Source organism: Tenrec ecaudatus, chromosome 5, assembly GCF_050624435.1.
Source record: "Tenrec ecaudatus isolate mTenEca1 chromosome 5, mTenEca1.hap1, whole genome shotgun sequence".
NCBI lineage: Eukaryota > Metazoa > Chordata > Mammalia > Afrosoricida > Tenrecidae > Tenrec > Tenrec ecaudatus.
The window spans coordinates 140892853-140913946 of NC_134534.1; the positions used below are offsets into that span (position 1 = coordinate 140892853).

Below are 21094 nucleotides of genomic sequence, written 5' to 3' on the forward strand. Positions count from 1 at the left end.
TCTTTCTCCCTTGAATCTGCTCGTGACTTTGAACTGCCGATCATGCAGGGCGTCACCCAGTGCTTGAACCACGACACCACCAGGACATAGTGCACATCTGTGTATGTATCCCCACCCCCAATCACAGGCCAGCGAAGAAGGCAACAGGCGGGAAGTTCATGGGAATATTCATTTTATTTCCATCTCGAAGGTAGCGTGTGACGGCATCCAATCAGGCTGGTGTCTGGCCTGTCTTGCACTGAGGGCCTCTGGGGGAATCAAGTAGCAACTATTCCCCAAGAAGCCTCCCTTTCCAGGGTTCCTTCTCCCAGACTCGGGAGACCTTGCCTGGAGACCCAGGTGAGAACCACAGCCTCGCTTGCAGCTGGGAAAGGCTGCTGGCCGTTGATCCCAAGTGCCCTTTTCGCTTTCGTGGGCATGGTTCTGTATCTTCATGATGTTCTGGAAGGCTCCCCACAGCCTCAAACCTATGCACTTCAGCACCGCAAGAGGGAAGGCCCTTCCTTGAAAGCTCAGAGCCCCCTGTTAACCTTCCACAAAGAGGGAGTCACCTGATCTCGCTGGAGTTTCCCAATCCAGGTCTGCGTCTGCGTCTCCATCAGAATAAAGAAAGACCCAAGCGCCCTGGCTTGGTTCAGCTGGGCCGGAGTGCTCTGCTGAGAGGTCAGTGGTGTGAGTTACTATGGTAATTGAGTAGTATCAGCAAGAGTTTTGCTCTCCTGAGCAGTAAGGCACATAAGAATAGGCAAACAACGGTGGTTAAAGCAAGCAGGTAGCATTACCACGTCCTTTTGTCAGCAGTATATAATGTCTTGTAGTCAGTTTTAAAGACTTCTCAACCCCCAAATCCACCCCACCGTCACCTGCTGAGTAATTTTGTGTGCTTAATCTCCTGCCCTCAACCTCAAGCTCTACGCTAATTTGAGGCAAATGGGTATTTCTGACATTAAATAGGGCAGCACGGAAGCTCTGACCTAGAAAGCCGGTATTCTGAAGCATTGAGGAAAAATATTCTTTCAACGATTTTGTGAAGATTCTTCACAATGACGAGGGGGTAAAAAATAGCTTTCCCTGAGCCAGGAGGTTGCAGGCTCCCAAGGAAGGGCTTTTTTTTTTTTTTTTTGGATGTGTGTGTGTGTATTTTTTTTTTTAAGCAGAACAAGAAAAATAAAAAGAAAGAAAGAGAAACTTGCGGAGCGTCCCCACTCCCAACTTCCCCCATAAAACTTGTCACTTCGCATCGCCATCCGCTCCCCCAACAACAATCGCTCCGTGCCGGTTGCTAATTGCAAGCACAGCTGAGGCCCAGCGGGGAGCCCTTGCACAGTCTCAGGCCTTTATCCGAGGCTCAATCTGTTGTATGGTACTTGTTCACACACAAAAAAACTACCCGCAAAGGCAGAAAGAGGCAGAGTCACAGGTTTCTTGTAATCCCTCCGCCTCCCTGCTGGCAGCCCAGCCCTAGATGCAGTCCTCGTTTTGTCCTCCTCTTTACAAAATCTGAAGTGACCTTAAGCTTCGAGCATGTCAGCTTTTGAATTTCGAGGTGCCCGCTTCTTCAGGTGCATTAAGGAGCAGGGGCGGGGGGGCTACATCTGGCTTCTGCGTGTCTGTTTGCAGCACCCCTGGGGCGAGCTGTGGCTTCCTGTAACATGTAAAATCTGAGTGCGAACTCCGGGTTCATGGCAAGGAACAGGAGGTCAGACCGCCATTCAGATCTGAGTAAAGAAACGGGGGGTTGCAGATGTTTCTCTGTATGTGTAACGACACCCCCCTCCCCAGCCACCGAGCAGCCGAGCGCCGTTTTTTGATCAAATGTGCCACAATCAGTGTGCTACTTGAAGATTTATTCATATCAATTTTTGCAATTTATATATTCAGAGACAAGATTGCTATTTCGGCAACTTTCTGTTGGATGTCGTACGTGCGTGCGTCCAAAGAATGAGGGGAAGAAGCGTGCGGTGGGGGCTTGGGGTAGGGGGATGCAGGGTGGGCAGAGAAAGAAAAGAAATCAAGCCTGGTCCCCAAGCCACCGACTGGGGGGTTGTCAAGGAGACCAAGAGTCCGACAGGAGGGTCTGTGTCCCCCTTGTGCCCAGCGGTCACTTCCTGCGCAGGCTTGGAGCTAGGAAATCTATTGCTTCGGGCCCCAGAAAAGGCCCATGAATGGCAGAGGGTGGGCCTGGGGGTGCGAATCGCCTTAATAGACAAGGTTCAGGCCACCCGAAGAAAGACCTAGCCACCCTCCCTTGAGGTCAAGGACGGGCAGACCCCAAGAGAATCCTTGGCACAGACTCCATTGGGGCCTGGCAGGGGTGCCTGGCCTTCCTGTCCACCCTGCCACCCTCTAAGACGAGAAGGGAATTAAGCCCCCTGTGAAACTCCTGCCTGCAGAAATCTCTGTTCCCAGCCCAAAGCCTCGCACTGCATTTTCGCCAAAGGAAGACATTGGTTGAGCGAATGCGGAGACTAATCCTCCTTAGCCGGTGGCATAAATGCGCCTCAGTGGGGCAGTGTTAATTGCCAAGCTTGGTGCAAAGATCATTTTGAGGCATTTAAGAAATACATGATTTTTATTAGTGTAACTGTTCCACGTAGGAGTTATTTCTCAGCAAAGGGCAAAAGCTTTTCCTGCCTCGCACTATTAGCCTAATTCTACTTAATTGTTTCCTAAAATAAGGGTCTCCTGAACACACATTCCAAACCGTACTAAGTCTGTGGTGGTGGGAGTTGGTGCTGGAGGTGGGAGCGGCTGCCCTTTTGGGCAGAAGGGATTGGGTGTCGGGGCTGGCTGAGTGCCTTCAGGCTGGGAAAATGGAGGTAGGGGTGTCCAAAGGTGGGTAGGGAGAAGGGGCGTCTACGTGCCAACCTAGGAGGTGACGAGGACGTGGCAGGCAGTGTGACAAATGCATCCTTTTACGCTGTCTGGACCTGATCCTCTGAGAAGTCTCGGTTCTCCTCTCCGGGCGTCACATCATTCTCCTTCACAGATTGAGAAATGTTGGCCCCGTGACATGTTTTTAAAGAAACCAAATAAATGACTGAACAAATGCTCCCAGATTTGTTCTTTGTTCTCCAGCCCCAGAACCATGATGGGGATGGTGTCTCAGTCCCAGTAGGAAAAGAAATGCCCGTGTCCACCTACCAGGGACCGCACGGCTTTTTTAGCGACCACGGCTGGGTGGTCCAGATGCGAGTATTCCACTGCTGCATGGTCACACTTCCAGAGGGGGATGTTTCCTCTTCAGTGAGCCTTCCTGCTGTCCTTTTGGAATAGTCTTGACCCCGGTGGTGGAAATGGTGGAGGCAGGGGTGGAAGGAAGTAGCCTTCCCCATTACAGATTCTTGTGTGTGCCTCTGGGTCCCCGCCACCCTGTCTATGAAGTAGAGAGCCGTAAGTCAGAACGTGGAGTTTGTATTTTGGAGGTGGGGAATGCTTTCAGGTCTAGCTCATGGTTATCGGTGAGAGAACCTTTCCGACCCTACACGCCTCCTTACCCATGACCCCCTGCCAGATTGAAGCCTGGGGCCGGATAAATAGGGGGTTGGTGGTGTGTTGGGTTTCATACAATCCGATGGATTCAGAAGCAGCAACCTAATTTCCAGCCTGGCTTTGGCTGGCTTTTAGAACTCACTGAGACAGTCAACAAGCAAACCAAACCATTGATTTCTGCGTGCACAGAATGTGTCTTCAAGGAGAGAGACTCCTGGACAGCTCGTGGAAGCTGAGTTTGGAATTAAACACTCCTGCCAGATTTGCTTCCAGAAAAGATCCATTGGGACTTTTAGTTCCCCTTGACCTTTCCCTGGGCAGCTCATGTTGACAGGACCGACCGGCGTGGGTTACAAGGTAGTAATGTATTAAGTTGGGAGATGGCCCAGTGTGGACTCCTCATTTTGATCGCTCATTTAAAAGTTGAATATGAACGACTTTCTTGTTGTTGGATATTTTGCCCCGTGGTTTAGAGAGTTAAAAATTGGTCTTGATTAGACAACTCACAGTCACAAGAGAATATTAAGATACTGTTTTGGATGTTTGTGTGTACCATTGAGTAGAGAGAGCGGTGTCATCGGGATCTCAAGGCTGGGATATTTTGGAATGTTGAGCTCCAGATCTTTCTCCTGCTCAGTGGCCTGGAAGTGACAGCTTTTCAGTTAGCAGCCGAATGCTTAACCAGGTGTGCCACTAGGGTCCCATTGGACACTGTCTAAGGCAGTGGTTCTCAACCTGTGGGTCGCGACCCCTTTGGGGGTTCAAACCACCCTGGCACAGGGGTCGCCCGATTCACAACAGTAGCAAAATGACAGTGATGAAGTAGCAACAAAAAGAATTTTATGATTGGGGGGTCACCACCACATGAGGAAATGTATTAAGGGGCCATGGCATTAGGAAGGTTGAGAACCACTCTTCTAAGGGGATTAAAACAGCACATGCTCAGTTCCGGACATGTTGCTATATAGGAGGCAACAAAACATTAAGCAACAGCGAATGTATGTGTGTTTTTCTTCTGCGCTATTTCTTCCTCATGAGAAGAGACTAAAGGTAACTCTTGTCTCAGAACCCAGAGTTTGGGCAAAGTGGTCGTAGACTTTGGATCCCCGAGGGAATTTGATGTCGATTTTAAGACTTGGCAGACTGAAGTAGCTATGGCATATGACAACTTGTAAAGACTTCAACAATAGGGATTTCGGGGCATCCAGATAATTGCAGATATAAAACACACACACGCACACACCTTACACTCAGTCTAAAGGGCACTTGGGCCGCCTGAGAAGTCTGGGTGTGGCTCGGTGCTTTTAGCTTGGCGTCCTGAAGCTGTGACTGGGAAATACCCACTTCTAAGAACTGCTGTTTGGGTAGATCAAATCCTGCATTATCACAACACTCAAGTAAGGCCAAAGATGACACCCCAATGGTGTGCCCATTTCTTCCCCCAGGCACTCAGATGATTTACCTTCCTACACTGTTTATTCAGCCCTGGAGGGGCCTGGAAGAGTCCGAAAGCTTGTTATGAGATATGCCCAGTTTGTGCTTTGCCCATTTGGCGTAGACGGCCTGAACATGCCTCTCTGAATCGTTGAACAGAACACCAAATGCAACAGGTCCCTGGGGATCGTTGGCCCCAAGGGACCCGCAGCGACGCAGAGTTGGTGGCTGTCTTTAATGAAGCGACGGGTATTTGGGTAGCAGTGGAAAGAAACCCTGGCCAAGGCCTTTCACATGCTCTTAAATTACTCAAATTGTAAGGAAGAAATATATACATGGAAAGCTCCAAATGCAAACGATTTCATTACAGTATTTCAGGGCGACAATTGTAGGTTGAGGTGTGTGCTTTTCCACCCCACTCGGCTAACTAATAATACCCAGCCTGTCACAAAGCAAAACAAAACAAAAAAGCCGAGGCACGCAGTCACATGGGTGTGGTCAGTGTGTTCTCCTTCTCTTTGACTCCGTGCCAACACACAACATGGTATTTCTTTATTGAGCACTCGAGGCCAGGTACAGAAGCAATTTCTCTGCTGTGTGCCTATATTGACTTGGAATAAAGGTACTTTCCAGAGAAAAGATAAAATGCTCCCTCCATTCACCAGGCCTCTTCAGTCCCGAGCTACCTGTTGGTTATGAAGTGGTTCCCAAATTACCTGTTTGCTCAGGCAGTTTTTGAAGAGCCGCAGCTGCCCCCAAAAGCTCTCTGCTCAACCCCGCATAACTCACACTTCAGAAAATAAGCTTTATTGCTTGTGAAGGAAGGGGGGACAGTGAACTGAGAGCGAACACTTGGTTTTGCCTAGTTGGCATGGCTGTAAGGGAATTCTGATGGTGCAAGAGTTCAGTGCTCAGCTGATAACTGAAAGGTTGGTGGTTCGACCCCACCCTGGGGTGATGAGGAAGAAATGTTCTGGTAACCTCTTCTCATAAAGATGCCAGTGGATTAAAAAAAAAATTGAAAAACCTTATGGGGTAGCTCTCCTCTGTCATATGGTTGCTTAAAAGTTCACAGCACTTAACAACAGCTCTGTTGTAAACACTCCCCATAGGGTTGTCACTGTTGTTCTTGTTAGTGCCATTGAGTAAGGGCTCACTCCCAGAACCTCCATTACTGCAGAACAAAACACTGCCCAGTCCTGTGCCGTCCTTACCATTGCTCCTATACTCGAGCCCAGTGTTGCAGCCGCTGTCTCTCCACTGTGTCTCTCCAGCTCACTGAGGAGCTTCCACTGCACCAAACACGATGTCCTTCTCCAGGGACTGGTCTCCCCTGACAATGCCCAGAGTATGGGAGACCAAGTTTCCCAGCCTCACATCAAAGGAGCATTCTGATTGCACTTATCCAAGGCAGATTGGCTTGTTCTTCTGACAGTCCGTGATTGCTCTAATATTCTCCACCAACGCCACAATTCAAATGCATCTCTTCTGCTCTCTTCCTTATTCAGAATCCCACTTTCATGTACCTTTGAGGCCTTTGAAAATGCCATGGCAACTCGTTCCGCTCCTGTTTGATAGTTGAGAAAACTGAGGCCCGGTGACCAAGGAATCTGCCAACAAGATTCAACTGTAGGCAGTCTGATTCCAGAATCTATTATCTAAACGACTAGCCTGCCTTCCCTCTTGAGTCTATTAAACTCTTCTTGAGTCCAGACTCGGTCTCCTTCTAGCTGCCAGGCCATGTTATTATTCTGAGCCTCACATTCCTCCAAGACTCTAAGATGCTAATAAAGACCCCATGGAGAGTTATAACAGTGAACTGCCCCGGCATTTAGGGTTTTGCCTCCCTAACCGCTATGGCTTGAACATGCCGGTTTTAAAGGCAATATAATACATTCAGAAATTAACTAAACACAGAATTCAATTCCTAGTAAATTCCAACTATCATTCAGGGTAGATTTCAAACTTTTAATCCAAGAAGGTGTATATATGAGTATATGGTGTGCATATTAGTCTTTAAACCAAACAACATATTTTTTTCAAGAGAAATCACTTTTTATGATATTGAAGGAAATATGATCCTCAGCTACCGGCATAGGGCATCGTGTCTCATTGGTAGTCTGTGTGTGTGTGTGTGTGTGTCATGTTTTCGAGCTGCGTTTTACCTAGAATATGTTCACTAGGTTTGTGACTCTGCCTAAAATGGTTTCGCTTGTCACTGCCTTGTTTAGCTCCCCACGAGACAAGCTGCTTCTGGTAGGAAAACGCTATGCTGTTTCCTCTGGCTAATCATTACCGATTTGAAAGTAACATTAAGATGTGTCCTATTTTCAAGCACTGACATGATTGTCAATGTGATAGCTTTGAGAACTCCCAAGCTCTCTGGGCGAAATGGAGGCCACCGTGAGGACTGTGACTTACTGGCTGGGCTTCTCCTCCCGACGCTCCAGCTGTGCAGGTTGCTGAGCTGTTGACCTACAGGGAAACAGGAAGAGGCCAGAGAGCTCTTGTTGCTGGAGGTTAGCATTGAGTTGATTTCCACTCGGGACAGCCCCATGCGTGCAAAGCAGAAGGGCTCTGTCGGGTTTTCAAGGCTGTGACACCTTGGAAGAGACACCCAGCAGCCCTGACTTCCCTGGCACCTTTGTGTTGTAGTTCAGGGTGTCGCCATTTTGGGACCCCCCAGATAGGCCTTAGGGAAGACTATCTAGATGTGGGTGGGTAGATTCCAGCTGAGAGAATGGCACGACTCATCCCCACGCAACTTATTCTAACCTCGTTCTTGAGTTAGCCACAACTAAGTTGCCTGTCGTTCATTGTTCCTTAAGGCTGTTGAATGGGTTTCCATAGAAATGCCCCTGGTGCCCCCATCTCTGCTGAGAAACTTTTAAACTCAGGAGAAGTAGAACCCAGTCAATGCCAAGCCAAGCCCGGGCTCTGAGGGTTCCACAGCGCTGTCCTACCCACACACTTCTTTCCACTGAATCATTTCTGCCGGGGAGACCCTATAACCAGGGCTGTTCCTCCATAAACAAGCTCTTCTTTGTAACTGACCCAGAGGGCTGCAGTCGAACAGCTCACACGGAGCTCGCTGTAAATAACCAACTGGAAAGCTGCAGGACCACTCAGTAGTTGTGAGATCATAGGCTGCCTCTTTAACCTACCTATGCCCTTTTTCCCCCTAGACAAAAATGGGGGCATTAATAGTGCCAACCTCCTAAGAGCTGAGCGTGGTGATTAAATTGTATCCTGCTCTGTGCTTAACACAGCTCATGCTCATCGGAAGAGCTCGGTGTTTAATAAATGGTTAACTATTTTTATTAATTGTGTGTGTGTGCTGTGTTAAATAGCATTTTGTTACCAACAATAGACTCTACCATTTTCCAGGCCAGTAATATTGAGGGTCTGGGCAAATTGCCCTTGTGATGGATGAGTCTGGAAAAACAACCTTTCTGTCTCATTTCTGCCTGTCGCCCTTTTTTCCATTGCCTCTCCTCAGTGACATGTGGCTTGATCTCTGAGCAAATGAACCATTAGCGATAAAGGTCTGGTTAGGGCACTAAATTCACATCACGTTGCTAAGGGGTGGTTGGGAATTAAGCCTCCTACGGGTGCTGGCTGTAGTCACTGATGATGGGCGTGGGCATGGTTGCAGTGAAGTTTTACATTTCTAATGAAGGGGAGTTCCCAAACGTCTAAGTCAAAATCCAGTTTCTGTGAGCCGTCCAGGTACTCAATGAGGTGGCAGTGACTCACTGTATGCCTCAATCCTGTACCCCCTCCAGGGGAGAGAGTTCCCAGGGGGGGAGTGAATCCCGGGGCAGGTGCTGAGAACACTCAGTTGCAATATTTAAAAGGAAGCCAAAAATTAAAGTAATAATAATTTTTTCAAACCATAGCTGTCGATTCTGTTTCTGACCCTAGCTGTCCTATTGGCCAAAGTAGAGCTGCTCCATAGTGTTTCCAAGGCTGTCACTCCTTAGAGGCGCAGTCTGCCACACCTCTCTCCCCCGGGGATGGGGGGTCAGCTGGGAGGAGCCCAGCGGTTAACCCACTGCATCACCAGGCTCCATTGGCATCCAGATAAATCATATTTTAATGTGCATTTAAAAAAATAGTGCCACCAAAAAGCCAGGCTAAACAAAATCCCCAAGTCCGATATTTCAGTCGTATAAACCTCACTCATCCACCTCATCTTCATCCTGTCTGCAGTGCCCCCGCCCCCAGGTTACCGAGGACGGGTGTGACGTATCCGGATTTTCCCAGGGAGCCCATTTTTTTAGAGGGCATAACGGGAGTCTATCAGCTGCGTAAGCTTCTATTCCAGAGGGATTGAGGGGACGCCTTTGTGCTGTGTGCTGGAAGCACACCTGTTCAGTATTCCAGTAGCAGGAGGAACAGTGGCTACGTTTGGCGGAGCACTTGCTGGGAGACAGGACCTCTGCAGGGCACTTCCCATAGCTGGCCTCCGGGCTCTGGCTCCAATGAAGCAGGGTAAACCTAGGAGGAGGTTGTGCTTGCCCTGGGGGAGCGTCTACTCCTAGGCAAAAGGCAAGGCACTCACACAGGCTGGGCTGGCCGTTTATCCCCAGCCCCAGGGTTTGAGCAAGTTCTCCTTAGGTGTCTGCGTTTTTTTCCGTAGAGCCTTCTGAGCTGATTGCCGCTGCGGAGGCGAGAGAAGTGAACACTTTCCAGGGGTCTATGATTAGGCAGGCCATGCAGGTGATGGGTGCATGTGGAGGTGATGGGTGCGTGTGGGGGTCCAAGTGTGAAATCCTTATGCATTTTTCCCCAGAGAGCGCATTGGAAAGGTCTCCAGAGTACCGGGGATTTTCTTTCTCTGGTTATTTCGTTTTCTTTTTTCTTTTAGGATTAAAGTAACCCAATTCTGTAATTCATAAATTAACATATTTGAATTCTGGGGAAGGCAACAAAGAAGTCATGGTTATATCTGAATCCTTAGTGCATGTGGTCAGCCCATGATTTTCATTCTATGGGTTTAGAATGCATTTTACCAACATGTTAGTGCCCAGGTGTTAGGAAAGCTCTGAAAAAGACATATCGGAACCAAAGAGAAAACAAAATGGGAACTCTAAAAATGTTTTATTAATTTCCTCTTTTGAAGAGTCATAACAAATCTGCTGCATTAGCATTGATCTCAAATAAAGCAGACCTGATTCATCAGCAGCCTGAGCCCCAGGCTCAGGAGGAAGAGCAGGGACAGCCCAGATGCCCAGGGCTGTGTCTGTCCCTTGAGGGTTAGCACCTGGCTGTCTGGGAGCAGGGGGGTGGAGCTCTGGTTGGTGCTCCCTCCTGATGTCTGTGGTGTCGACACTCCCACCGTGGCCCCTTTCTACCTCTCATCTCTGGGATACCACTGAACGGTTGGGGGATGATCCACTCCCAGAACCAGCAAAATGTTCATTCAGAGGCTAACCTAGAGCCCGGCCATTTCTGGGTTCACTGGCTGTGTGACCGTGGGTGATTCATGTCACCTCTCTGAGTCTTTGGTTGCTCCTGGACAAAGGAGACTTGGGAAGAACCCTTTTACCTCTGACATTTTAAAGTTCTAGAAGGCAGTGCCTCCTACTTTCTCCAACATCCAAGTGCCTTTAAGCGCCTCTCTAGAAAACCAAGTTAGCACGGTACTGCATCCAAAAGTGCCTCCAATTTCATCTACTGAGCATAAGGTTTGGAAAGGAGTGACTGACTCCCTTTTGCCTCTTTGGATGTGTAGCCAATGGGGCATCATACATTTTTTACACTTCTTGTGCTAGATGTGAGATCCAGGAGGGAAAGCATGGATGTTCCAGGGCTTTCTTGCTCTCGTGGGGTGGGAATCTGTGAGCGTGCTGCACTGATCCGCTGCCGTATGCACTTCCTACCTCCCAGCTTCTCGGCAACCGGGCAAGAGTGTCGCTAGCATTCCGCCTTTTTCTCTATTACTCTCATTATCTTACTATCCAAATGCCATTTACAAGGATGGGAACGGCTTCCATCAAATGCAAGGGGGCTTTGTGGCATTCCCCGCTTTCCCCCCTCCCCTAAAAAAAAAGTGGCATGTCTCTCAGCGAAGAGAAAAAGGCATGTTGCACAAGGCTCGCTGGCAGGGATCACTGCCAGCGCCGGTTTGCCTGTTGTCACAGCCAAAGCAAAATGCCACCTCTGCCTAGAAGCCAGAGTGCCACATTCCTCCTTTGTGTCCCTGAGCATTCACTTCACCCACCCTGAAGCTCTGGGGGCGGGGGGAGGGGGTTGGTCAGAAGGTCACTGGGGCTCCCTAAAAGTCATCTTCCAACCTTGGCAGGTCCGGGGTAGAGACAGCCTTGCCCAGGAGCCTCAAAACAGATGATCTGAGCCCCGGATTGCTATTCACGCTCCACAGTGTGTTAGACACAGGCAGGGAACATGGACCCGGAGGCCTGAGGTGAACAGAGTCCCAAAGCTGAGTCCCAAAGGTAGGACAGCTAGAAACGCCGGTGCCCAGTGGACTTCTGTCCCCAGACTGCTTCTCCGCACACTGAGATTCATGGCAGAGTGAAAGCTCCAGAAGCCCAAGGCAGCCGGTGCCAAGAAAACCCCCAAAGGCCACTACCAAGAAAAAGAGGAAAAAAAACCTCCAGGAAGATTCTCACCCCTAGAGGGGAAAACCTGTCCACGCCGGAAGCAACTTGACCTGGGGATGCGCCCTCTCCACAGAATGAACTGCATCTCTCAAGGAAGGGAAACCTCCCCCTGCCCCCGCCACACCCCTCCACCTGCTCCTAGGGAGGCACAGAAGGTTCCTGAAACTGACGGCTTCGACTCCAGGATCTTTAAAAGAGCAGACGTTGGCCAGGAGTGAGGCTGCAGGGCTGCAGGGCTGGGAGGGATGCGGTGTCTGCGGCTGGCCTCCAAAGAGCGCCTCCATTGACTCTTCGTGCCGAGCAAGGAGCCTAGAAAGGAGCGATCGCAAAGAGGGCTTCTGAGCACCATGGCTGAGACTGTGTCATTTCGTGCAAGGTGAAACTTGGCAGTTATACCTTGCAAGTAAAATCCCAAATTAATTTTTTTTCCAGAATAAAGAAAGAAATTAAGTCAGAAACAAGGCTCCGGGGAAACTGTGAGTGTTAGGCATAAACTGAGTTTGGATGATCTTTAGGTGAGAGAGGGTGGAGTTACCCTCAGAAGCATGTTTTTATTTATGCTTCTTAAACCTCAACTGGTGTGTGATGTGTGTGCGCGTGCATGCGTGTGTGCGCGTATTGGTTAGCATGAGAACATGCATCGTCTAAATTCTCTAACCATTCTCTCTCTCTTTTTTTTGCATCTTTTCTATGTACCGAGCATATAGAAGCTCCATAAATAAATATATAGGTCCGTCCACACCTTTTCATTTTATTTGTAAATTGTTTGGTGTAAGCAACAGAGCGTAATGAAACCTGGTGAAGTTTAAAAGATTAGATTTTTTTTCATCCTGACACTTTCTAACACCGTTCATATGTCTCCGAGTGAGATTTATGAATATATGAGCAGTACTTCAAAATTATACCGCACCAGAGACTTCCTGCACCACAGGGGTGGCAGTCTAAAGTGACACAGCTTCAAGCATTTTTCACAGACAAGAAGCAAAATTTAACCCCCTTAAGGGGAAGTATGATTTCAACAGCTTGAAATGAGCTCATTTGTAGATTTTTTTCCCCCCTCTCTCTCTCTCATCTCCCATCATTTTTTGGTGTTAAGATTAAGACAGATTGCGGAGCCAAAGTAAGGGCACATAAGCTGCCCAGTGTACAGTTTGGCCCTTCCAGAGAAATCCTCAGTATGGTCTTTGTCACCAATGCCCCCGTAGAGTAAATGAAGGGAAACTTCGCCCTAAAGTCCCAGAGCTGGACTTAGCAGGGGGGTCTGGAGTTTTCAAAAGGTAAGTGGCAAGTGGCATTGGTTGGTTCTGTGAGGAAGCCACCATCTCTCTGGGTACCCAGAAACAATGGTGTTGGGACATCGCCACGAAGTGCCCTGGACCCATCCCACGGGGAATCCCAAAAGCTAAAGAGTGGTCTTTTATGCGTGGACTCTATGAGATGCTTGTGGTGGAGGGGCTCTCCTCAGAGCCCACACTGACCTCCCGTCGGCTGATCTGGGAGCTTGGGAGCTGGTGTGAGTGAGTGTGCTTGCTCTCTCTGCTTGCCAAGTCTCTAACCGTTTTTGATTCCTCTTGGATCAGAGCGAGGTGCCCATTCCCTGTTTGCACGGTGAACCCTCCCTAGTGTGTTGGCTGGAGAACTGTCGTCTCTCTTTGCAGCAATGGTACAACAGCTCCGTGAACGTGATCTGCACCTGGTTGACCGACCGGATGGACTTGCAGCTTCACATTTATCAGTTGAAAACTCTAATTAGGATGGTAAAGGTAAAAGAAAAAAAAATCCTTCTTCTTCTTTGCAAATAGCTGATTAAAATGTGTTCCATTAACTGGCTACGGAACTTCCTTAACACAGAGACATGTCAGTGTATGGATAAACCAAGATGATCTCATTAAAAAAAAATCTCATCCAAATGTTGTTATGAAACCCATTTTAAGATGCATGGTTAATTTCTTACACAAACACCAAGAGAAAGTTTGTTGAGACGGATGCTAGGCTAGAAAGATATTGTTCAGATGGGCCACGCAGCAAAAATACCACCAGGGCCAGCGTACCACGGGCACTACATTTTCCTAAGCTGCCATTTGGTATCACTGTGCTAATCACATCAATTACCAATTTCATTTATGGTTTAATTAAATAAATTTTTGCCACAATTAATTTAATAGAAATATTTACCTCCAGCGATTTCTAAATATGTCCTGTGATAATGATCAGAATGCAAATCAATATTGTTCTCATGGTTAATTGAAGTAGTTTCTCTTACAATGCGTGTATACAATCAAATGGAAAGGATCACAAGGTGAGATAACATGCCCTGAAAGGAGCTTCCCCCCCACCCCCCGTTCATGTGTGTGCGCCTTGGACTAATGATAATTATTTCAGCGTGAAATCTCAGTGGTTTACATGAAATAATAAGATCACAGAAGGGGGTAAATACATTTTTGATCATTTCAGTTTCCATTTGATGCTTCACTGTAGAAGGTTTTTTAAAATGTGGTCATGCACAAAGTCTCCTTTGAAATATCTCCGCAATCCAGCCTAGCTGAAGTTCTGTTTAACATTTTGCCAAAAGGCTCCGTCCTCACCCCCCACCCCCACCCCCACCCGCACCCCCCTCTGCAGTGGCTTTCGGATTAGCACCGTTTCACTAAAGGTGCTCCTCTAGCCCAGTGCTGACTTAAAACCAATTACTGTTCGGTTGTGTGTAATTAAAGAGAATTATTATCATCTGCATTTGATCTTACAAAGCGTGAACCCAGGGAAGGTTATAAACAGCAGTGTACTGAGGCTCTGTAAAAACACAACACATGCATTTGGATTATGGATGGATCCAGCCTCATTTTTGTGTGTTTTTCACTCCAGTGCCTTAAGACAGGCTCGCTGACCTGACCCTTCGAATTTCACTTCCGGGACATGAAATCCCTGTGGGGTGGACATGAGAAGAAGAGAGATTTTAATATTTTAAAAGACTATCCTTACCGAAATTTTCAGATCGGTGTTGGGAATGGTGCTATTTTGCTATATTTTATTATAGAAATTGATATGTATCCGTTGGAGCGCAGGTTTCGCTTAATCCTTCTTCCAAAAAGCCCAGGCATGATCCCCAAGGAAGGGACACTGAAATGTCCTGGCCAGAGGGACCCCTCCATGCTGCCAGGAGTGGGCACAGCTGAGCTGGTGCCAAAACACACAGAAAACAGAAATCACCACCTATTTGCCAAGCATATCACCCAGAGGTCTCCTTCACTAGGGCGAACTTCCAAGAATAATTGGCTTTCTTTCCTATCTAGGCAGCCACTTTGTTTATTCATTCATTCGTTCGTTCATTCAATCATTCAGTATTCAGCAAGCATTTAATTATTCACCCAAACATTTGCTGTTAGTTGAGCCCCTACCGACTTGTTTTACAATATGGAGGATTGAATAAATGAGTAGTTGGGGCCACTGGGACCCACAGCTCTGAAATCTGAATGAGGGGAAGAATACATGAATGTCTACCATCCCCCGCACATACCGTCAGGTTAAAGCAATAATTGTGTTGTTTTAAGTGGCAACAGAACAATTGATTCAAGGGTGAAAAAAATAAAGAAAAAGCAAATGACCCAGCTGGCCCTCTGGTCTACACCATGCCTGACCTTTCCCTCACGGTTAAGGCACAACCCAGCCACCACCTAGCTTCCTCTTCCAAGGAGAGCGGCAAAGTTTGGTCCATAACTAAGAGGCCCTTGGATTTTCTTGTCTAGGCCAGATTACTTTTAAGAATTAAAATAAATAAATTAAAGGCACGATGAGCCATCCGTCAGGGCCAAGCATACACTGGAAAACAAGACTTGTGTTTATTCTACCCGTGATTTCATGCCGCTGGACTCCCCGGAGCTCGTTGACTCGGCAGTAATCACGGGGGCTGCCACTGAGATTTACTGACCGCACTCAATAAACTACCAAAAAGAGAAAGCATCATAGGATCGGCATTGAAATCCGCTAGCCTCCCCATCTCTCACACCTTTAGAAAGTTTCTCATATCAATCGGAACAACAAACAGCAGAATCCGAAGCCAAAATGATATGCAGTGTGATGAGGAGAGTTGTAGTTAGAGAGAGACCTTTAAATTTTCTTTTCTTTCTTTTCTAAAAATTTTTTTATGAAGTAGACAACAGCCAGATGCTTCTGGTCATGTTCAATTAGCACTAAGGGATTTCTAGAAAAACAGCCTCTAGGATACCTAAGGAAATCCGAGAGAAATCGCCTGAAGGAACAAAGAAGGAACTTGCGGCATAGTAATACCAAGCCATTGTTCTTGAAAAAGAGCCAATTTTCCCCCTCCCTGAGACCCTGAAGTTGTGAACGGAATAGATACAGCTCTTTCCTAAGGAGATGGGAAGTGAGTCACATGCCTGCAACATATTGATGAGGCATTAGCGCTCCATCTTCCCCATAATTGTTGCTGCCCGTAATAGGTTTCATATACCAACATGCATATGTCTGTCTTGTGAAGGAGACAGAGGGATATGGCTCATGCAATTAAAAGCCTCAAAAAAATACTAAAGAGCAGACTGCCACAGAAATCACAAAATACCATTATCACTTAATCCATTATTTATATGTTATAGCCCCTTACACTGTCTATCATATTATATGATAATAACCTAAGAAAAAGAACCAGACCAGAAAAAAAGGAACCAAAACAATTATGGAACATTTCCCTTTATGGAACTGAATAAACACAAGCTTATGTTCTTTGCTTTGTCTCCTCTAATAGAGTTTATCCTGTCACAATGTCTCATTTTCTGTCATTCAATGAGTCTCGGTTCTCAGTACAAGGGAAAAGTGAGCCGTGTGGCTTTGTACTTGACAGCGCATCGAGGGTGGCCCTTAGCTGCAGGCTGGTTGCTCTCCCACCCCTACTTGCTTTGGATCCTCCGCTGCCCAGGGTAGAGATCGATCTCCCTTATCACTGCATCTTTTCCCTCCTTAGAAAACCTATAGAGATTTCCGATTGCAAGGGGTCCTGGACTCGACCTTGAACAACAAGACCTATGAAACCATCCGGAACCGGCTTACTGTGGAGGAAGCCACAGCCTCTGTCAGCGAGGGCGGGGGCCTTCAGGGGATCAGCATGAAGGACAGTGACGAGGAAGAGGAAGAAGATGACTAGGTCATTGGACCCCAAAGCCCACTGGGACGGAGCCCTGTAACCAATGCATGTCCTTAGTCTGTTAGTCAACCCATTAGGGAATTTCTGTCAACTCCCATGCCCACGAGGTGTTTACCAATACAATTGCCATTTTAGCTCTGTGGTACCAAGATTAGCAAACGACCTTCGAATCCACTGATTTCCTGGTTCCATGTCTCTATGTTTACAAGCAATATGGAGCACCATTCTTTAAATACCGTTCATGGAGAATCCATAGCCCAACCGCTAGGCGTGTCCCTGTTCTAAGCGAAGTTCAATGATGCTTCATTAATGTACTGTGTATACATTGACAGTCAATGGATGTGAGGGCGAGTACAATGATCACTCTCATTTCTCTGTTTCATATGTGCCACTTATTTAAATGAGTACATAAACAATTAATTGAGAAGCCTAGATCTGCTTTGTTTTTCGGAAAACAAAAGGCAAGTCTCCAGCAGCCAACTTAGGGTTATTTCTGTTCCCCAGAACGAAACAAACGAACCCCTTATATCCTCATTAGCACATCCTTTCATTTATCCATCTAGTTAGTCACCCCCCACCCCCCAATAAAAAACAAAAAATGGATGGTTCCATACCAAGGGATTGATCCTCTCTAATGCCACGGCAAGGGCGAGCCTCTCATGATGTACCATGAAGCACAGGTCAGAGCAACTGCCTTCTGTCTCAGTGTATCCAACTAAATGTCTCATTTTGCTTTCTAAGTTTCAAAAACTGTGTATGTAAAAAGCAAACAAACCCTGACTATTTAACTGACAGCCCTAGACTATATAAATGTGTTTATAATGAGATGTGGATATTTCTTCAGTAGACTGTAAACATAATTTGAATCATTTTGTTCCACCATGTTTTGTATATCTGTCGTGTACATTGCATTTTGATCTGTCACCGCACAGCCCTGGAGCCCTCTGCAGAGCTAGTTCCTCCTATGGAAAGTCGTGGGTCCCGCGTGCTTTGGCCTTAGCTGAAAGCCTACATTTATGAAAGTGTGGGAAACTGGCTTCTCAATAAATACCTATTCAGATGTCCTACGAATGCACGTCTGAGTCTTTTTATTTATTTTTCCTTGCCCTACGTTGTCTCTGAAGGTCAAAACCAAGACATCAGAAGCAAGGAGAGAAGCCAGCAAAGCAGGTAGGAAGTGGCCATTCTCTTAAAGTGTTTTTAAAACTCTGGGAGCGGGTCGTTTTCCCATGTTCAGAGCTCGTTCTCCGTAAGCAAACGCTGGAAATCCCATTCGCTGTGACTCCACGAAGTCAGCATCTGTGGGCATTTGGACATGCTGGGCAGACAACACTTGCATTGTAAGATAAATAAGAGTTTGCTAAGCAAGGGAGTAGTGTAAACGAGAGAAATGTTTCTCCTGTATGGAGGGAAGGCCAACAAACTGTTTTTAAGCACCACTTTAACAGCAGTGTTTGCATTCAAACAAAGCGTGTGCCAATTATATATGATTCTTATATATTTGTTAAAGTGTTCTACAAGATTCTCTAAGATTCAGAGCACTCTTTCCACTCCCGAGTCCCTGTCAGCCATATAATCCGTTGGGTTTCAAAGAAATCAAAACTTTTTTTATCTGACCCCACCTTTTAAAAAATGAATGTGTCACCAAACTGGCCTCTCCCGGTGGGGGGGGGGGGTGAGGGAGGGAATCACTGAGGTCTTAGGGAATGGTTACTTTTCCAATATGGCAAACAGGAGGGCCCCCAACTTTTTCTCCCTCTCCAGGCAGCATATTCCACTCTGGTTAGTCTTTGAGATCTGAGTGCGAGTAAGCCCTTCTTCCTACTCCAGACAGTTTACAGTGACTCCCACTTCATGGGTAACTTATTCTGTGTCAAGCATTTCACAGGTGTTACTTCATTTAAATCATACTACAACCATACTGGGCGAAGATTCTTGTTACCTTTAACACAGATGAGCAAATTGAAGTCAGTGGCGGTTACATGGCATCCTTCCGAGGCGGCAGCCGAGGACCACATGGTTCAAATGACATAGATCATTCAGGTGGCGAAAAGCATTTCCCAACTGCACACATCTACGTGAGCGTGGTAAAGCTGGGAGGCTTAAAAAATGCACTTGTTTTGTACTTTCAGTAGAAAATTTAAAGCACTTCTCTTGCAACAATGGTAAACAACCCCTCCCCACCAAAAAAATGTGCAAAGCAAATAGGAAGCCTCTGTTCGATGTATAGAAATTAGAAACAGGGAAAAATGCTCACAGTTTCTTGGAGAAGCCCTATGGAAATGGGTGAAGAACCACAAAGTATGATCCAAAGGCATCCTGAGGACCACCTCAGAAAGAACTGTGTGCATGTCCCCCAAAAGATTCCATCCAAAGGAGAATCCGTGACAGCCTGGCCTTGAGGAGTCTGCAAAGTCATTCCTCCGCGTGGCAATTCCATGGCAACTGGTATGCGAAAGGAGTGATGTCAGAAGGAACCAGACGGCAAGAACTGACCAAACTGGATCTCCAGATTAACCTGGCCACAAAGTCAAAGCTGAGAAGGAGCTCGCTTTGGTATCCTAAGCTACTGCCTTCCTCCTTTCTAATTCTTTTTACCAAAATACGATATACATGCAAACAGAAACGTGAACAAATGTTAAGAATCCAGCTCCATATTTACCACAATGTACACACAGTTGTGGAACAACCACTCAGGTCAATAAGCGTGATATAACCCACATCCCCAGACATAGCCCGTGCATCATAAGTCAGTTAACATTCCCGCTCATGCCCACTCCCTGGGTGACAGAGTGTAACTCTGCTTAATACGGTTGTCCGTGGCTGATGTTTCAGAAGAAGCAGAATGCCAGGTCTTTCTTCTGAGGGGCCTCTAGGTAGACTCAAATCTCAAACCTCTTGGCATCCAAGTACATCAGCCAATACAACACCCAATCCTCTTTTCCATGACTACCCTCTCCTTACTTTCTGCTATGGTTTGAATTGTGTGTGTGTCTTAAATCCTAACCTCTGAATGTGTGTGTGCTTATAATCCCACTAGGGAATGGGTGGTCTTTGATATGTTAAGAAGGCAGAATCAATGTACAATGTGCCTTGAGTCAATCTCTTTTTTTTTTTAGTCAATCTCTTTTGAGATATAAAATTTATTAAGCCAGTGAGCAGGGCAGAAACGGGAGGAGAGAGCTATGAGGCCACGAGGAGATTGCCTGGGAGCAGAAGCTCCCAGAGTCTTTTCTCCGGAGCCCACTGAGAGAGGAAGCCTTCTGGTAGAGCCAGCCTTTGGGTTCAGACATCTAGCCTTCTAAGCCATAAGGAAATACAGTTCTGTTTGTTAAGGTCGCCCGTTTGTGTTACTTCTGGTGCAGCAGCAGCACTACATCCCGGAGACACAATGCAGGACTGCAAGAGCAGGCTGCTACACTAATAGGTACCTAAAGGTGGACGTGGTTTGGGAATTGGATAGAGGCTAGATAAATTGGTCCAGGGAGTTAAGTGTCAAGCCGCTAACCACAAGGTTGGCAGTTCAAACCCCCCAATCACTCCCCAAGGAGATAACAAGACTATTTGGTCCCGTGAGACTGTACAGTCTCAGAGACCCTAAAGAACAGTTCTGCCCTGTGCCATGAGGTTCCCAGGAGTCAGAGCTGCCTGCACCGTGGTGGGTTAATAGTCAAAGTCTAAATTGCCTCGGGGAGGTGGCTGATAGAATTGTGGACATCTCAGGCAATTCGGATGAGGGCTCCGAAGGAAGGAAGAATGTCTTAGAAAAATGATCATTTTAGAGAATACATATGGCACCAGCAACAGAGTGTTGCCAGACGTGTGGCTATGAGGTGTGCTTCCGGTGAGGCTTCGAAACAAAATGATGCTGCTCTGAGGGGACAATGCAGAAAGGGGAGTAATTTTTCTTTTTTTTCTTTTTTTTTTAAGGGGATTGATTTTTCATACAGTGGCAAAGAATTCAGATGAAGCGCAGATATTTGGTGATAGGTAGAAGTTGGAAGTGATGAACTTAAATATCTGATAAGGAGATTACTAAGCAAGATCTTTAAAGGGGCCACCTGGTTTCTCTGCGCCACTTAGAGTAAAGCATGAGAGGAAAGAGATGGATTAATGAACTGTGCAAAGTGAGGACGGAACTTAGCGATCTGGGGAAATCTGTTCTATAAAGTAAGGGCACGTGTTCTAGAATATTCTCCAAGGACATGACCACACAATCTTTCACTAAAGAGAAGACGCCTGTAAATGAGGTAAAATAAGCCTGTAAAGCCATACTAACTCCCAGAGCAGCAAGTCCAGCTGCCAAAGCTGAAAAAAAAAACTCTTGGCTTCCGGCAGTTCTGCCGGCAGGAGACAGGTCAAGGGAACTGCATCTTTTGTCCTCCAA

The 21094-nt window shown here is 46.9% G+C and overlaps 1 protein-coding gene across 2 annotated transcripts in view; it reads left to right on the forward strand.

The window, feature by feature from the left end:
• Positions 1 to 17767, forward strand: part of CADPS (calcium dependent secretion activator) — a 534502-nt gene extending 516735 nt beyond the window's left edge. For both annotated transcript variants that reach the window (XM_075549950.1, XM_075549951.1), the window contains 2 exons: positions 13211 to 13315; positions 16528 to 17767. In XM_075549950.1, coding sequence (XP_075406065.1) covers positions 13211 to 13315; positions 16528 to 16707 — 285 coding nt within the window. In that variant the 3' untranslated portion in view covers positions 16708 to 17767. The remainder of the gene's footprint in view (positions 1 to 13210; positions 13316 to 16527) is intronic.
• The last annotated feature ends 3327 nt before the right edge of the window (positions 17768 to 21094 follow it).